The sequence below is a fragment of the Carassius auratus genome, chromosome 37, assembly GCF_003368295.1.
Source record: "Carassius auratus strain Wakin chromosome 37, ASM336829v1, whole genome shotgun sequence".
Taxonomy (NCBI): Eukaryota; Metazoa; Chordata; class Actinopteri; order Cypriniformes; family Cyprinidae; genus Carassius; species Carassius auratus.
The window spans coordinates 1,567,374-1,571,234 of record NC_039279.1 but is presented as its reverse complement, the minus strand read 5'-3'; the positions used below and the strand labels follow the sequence as shown (position 1 = coordinate 1,571,234).

The following is a 3,861-nucleotide window of genomic DNA, read 5'->3' as shown; positions in this document are numbered from 1 at the left end:
TGTGTAGGACACGTCCCCCGAGTTATCTACGCCCCTGTCTGTATCCGTAGAATGGTTATCTGTTGGCATAGAATTCATGATGTTATCGAAACAATATGTCCAGGTCCTTCTGCAGAAAAATAGGCTCACAGCAACATTGAACACGTAAGTTTCATTAAACCAAAGAAGCATTTCTCATTAGAAGTTCCTGTAATGTCTGGCAGCTGAATAAGCTGGAGGTTGTTTCTGAATGAGAGCAGATTATTTATTTTTCTTGAAACCCTCCCATGTGGTAATGTAGGTGCTCTTTGATACATATCTTTAGGTTTTCTGGCCCTGAGTAAACAATTCTTATTTATTTTGCTGATGGTGTATATTTGAATTTCCAATGCTTTCACACTTTTCTTGCATCTCCTTGCATCTCCAATTATCTTTTTTTTTTTTTTTTTTGTACATCAGAACTATATTCTTTGGCTTTACTCATTGTGATGGATGATTAAGGGAACTTGACCTTTATGTTTCATCATATTTATATTCCTGTGACAGACGAAGCCATGGCTGGATAATTTAATGTTCATTATCACCCCTTGTGTGCAAAAATTGGCAGTATACTTATATAAACAGAGATATTTTGCAGATAGTAATTTTTAGGGGTGCCAATAATTGTGGTCAACGTGTATTAGAAAAAGTAATTTATTTCATAATGTGGCTCTTGGTCTACTTTCATTTGTTTTACTTTTTTGTTTTTAAAATGAATAAATGAAACAAAAAAATACAATCAGCCTTTAATCATATTTATCGAGTGTGCCAAAACAAATCTGATCGGCTGTACATTTGACTTAAAAACCGTATTTGGAAGTTGTCGTCATCATGGAGAGGAAATGTGCATGTAAGAAACAGCACCAACTACTGGTCAGAAATTTTGTTAACAAAAGAGACTTTGAGAGCCATGTTGAAAGTTAGTAGAAGATTCAGTGTAAGGCTCGTGTAAACAGCAGTCAGGAAGGAATGTATTCAGATGCTGAAGACAGAAAAAGGAAAAATCACAGGTGAGAATAACTCTCTCTGATCAGGAAATATTTCCGTTTATATACTAATCCATAACGGGCTGCTGGAAAACCATTAGTGCGTGCGTGCTGTGATATTTTAAAAGGAGTATATAAAAGTTTTGTCCACATTTTGACTCGTAGATGTTGCAAGTGTTATCCACAGTATGTTTGGAGTCAGTCGATAAAGAGAATTAATGCAGTGGAAAGATTTGCGCTTCGTGTCGTTTGATTTCTGTCCCAGCTGGAGATTCACACGGCTTTGTTTCATTGGCGCGCCCTTTTTTACTGTACCTAAAATATTTTGGATACATACGATACATCTATGAATAATATATTTTTTTCACCCATTAGTCTCATCAACACATCTTAATTAAAGCAGGAGTTCTTGTGTGAATCTTCGCGAAAATATGAGATATTTAAGAATGAAGAATATCTTCAAATGATGTCAGCATTTTTGATTTTGGCTAAACTATTCCTAAAGAACTGATTCAAACCAAGTAAAACACTTTTCTTCTGAGCTTTGAGTAATTTGTCCTCTGTATCTGCTCTATATTCTCTAGTTCTTTTCCTTATTAGCCGGTTATAAGCCACGGTTATGTCTCATTTCCCAGGTAAATATCTGTTATTCTTTCTGTTGCAGAATCAGAACAATGAATGCTGTGAATGTTGTGGAACTGTTCCTTGTGGTTTGGAGCTTCTCTGCTGTCTGTCAAGGTTCTGATGATGGTAAGAGAATAAACTTTCTTTTTGAAAGTGTGTGTGAGAATGGCAAGGGACTAAATGTCGGATGATGAGAAAAACATTTTAGTCAAATGTAGGCTAGTTAATAGATATGCAGGACGTAAATACTAACGCACAATATTTTTTCTAGTAAATCTGAATTATTTCTTGTTTAAATATATATTTATTTATTATTCTTCAACTGCTATATTATATGATGAATACATTGTTATTTTTCAGATGTCAGTGTAAGCTGTGATTATGTGACTGGATCTGTGGGGAAAGAAGTAACGCTCAGCTGCAGCGTCTCTCTGAAGATCACTGGATGCTGCATTACAAAGTATAAGTTTCTATACCCTGAGATCGATAAAGACTCTTCAATCTGCCAAGATGTTTCTAAGAACTCATGTGAACAGAGAAACAGTTTCACATGCCGCTACACTCCAACTACAGCGATGACAGAAACATTCAGATTCTTTGTCCAAACAACGTGTGGAGCGGGCCAATCAAAATTTTCTGTGAACATAACAGGTGTGGTATATGATACTGTTATAAGTGTTTGAAGCACTATATTTATTTTTAATCTACTAGCAATGGTTTAAAATCTGTTAACAGAACCCATAGTACGTGAAAGGGTCACTGAAGCTCTTGGAAAGAAAGTATTATATTCTAAAATAATTATTGATAGATCCCGTTTACTTAGGAATTAAGAAAAAAGCTTTATAGTCTCTTTTCACCTGATTATAGTGAAGATCTTAAAATGGAAACTGATCTCTGAACAATCTGTCAAGAAGTCGTCAACAGATTTTCTGATTTCTGACTGAAGTTTATGATTTAAACCATGTCATAAAACATTTTAAACTCCCCTTTCCAGAAGAACCTGTCTGGGACATATCAGAAAGAGATGAACAGAAGAAACCAGAAGGTCGTGGATTTAAGATCGCCGTCATCGCTGCTGTTATAAGCAGTTTTATCATCGTCATAATGCCAATCATTTACAGACTGACACAAAAATACACCAACCAGAACAGGACTCCGAGTGTCAGATATGAAGAAGACGAGGACAATCGTCCAGAAAAAGGAAAATGAAAATATGACATAATAGCAGTACCAAATTAATTTGTTTAACTTATCATACAGTGCTCTTAAAAACACATTTAAACTACTCATCTATAACTCAGGTTGTAAAACTGTTTCTGTTTTATATTCATTTCTGTGAAATAATGATATAATATAGATCTGTTTGATCAGTGTATTTCTAGTTCTTTTTCTAATAGTGTGTACAGTGATGTTTTGTACAGTGTGTTTTGCCGATTTAACAAGGAACTCAATAAAGACTTGTGATAGACTCCTCTCTAAAGATGAATATCTGGTACATGTTTTTATCACAGGTCAGAGCAGGATACTGGATGAAAAATAGCTGCACAGAGCTTATCTGTGCCTTTAGTTACTGAAGGAGGTTCTCTAGATCTTGAGATTAGTTTTCTGAATTTCTGTTCTGAGAAATGGAGAAAAAGAAAGTAAAATGATCCCACACCTGAGAAAAGCAAACAGTGTTCGGCGTGTACTTAGATACTTCCGATCAAGTGTGCCACAGTTATTTAAATCCACAACAAACTATGGATTATTTGCACAAGCAGCACATGATCAGCAGCAAGGGTCCTTTTCACTTTGTTTCGTTTTGTTTGTTGTTAGGAAAAATAAAAAATACTGATATCAATGTTGGTGTCCTTCACATTCAACACACCAAATCACAACATTCAAACATACAGTGGGTTTCAGTAGGGTCGCATCTGTAAATCTGTTATTCAAAGTCTTATTCCAAACTGAAAATAAACCGAATTGTGTAAATTGTGTTATTTTTCTTTATTTTGAAAAGTCTTATGCTGCTAATTAAACCGTTTTGAATTAAACTTGTTTCGTGGGAAATATTACAAGTCATTCTTTGCTCACCTGTCATGAATGTAATGCAACTGCTGCCATGCATTCATCCATCAGCAGAGAGCGGGTCATGCTGCAATCAGCTGACTGAACAATATGAAGATCATATACAGATCACATGGACTTATATTATTGTGTCTTGTTCTGAAGTGAATATGCATCATCTTATTGT

At 35.1% G+C, this 3,861-nt stretch overlaps 1 protein-coding gene across 1 annotated transcript; it reads left to right on the top strand.

Annotated features, from left to right (window-relative positions):
• The first annotated feature begins 909 nt into the window (after positions 1-909).
• On the top strand, positions 910-3,599 carry LOC113055858 (uncharacterized). The gene is made up of 4 exons (XM_026222232.1): positions 910-1,028; positions 1,669-1,754; positions 1,989-2,279; positions 2,623-3,599. The coding sequence occupies exons 1-4, from the start codon at positions 988-990 to the stop codon at positions 2,835-2,837; spliced, it is 633 nt and encodes a 210-aa protein (XP_026078017.1). The 5' UTR covers positions 910-987; the 3' UTR covers positions 2,838-3,599.
• The last annotated feature ends 262 nt before the right edge of the window (positions 3,600-3,861 follow it).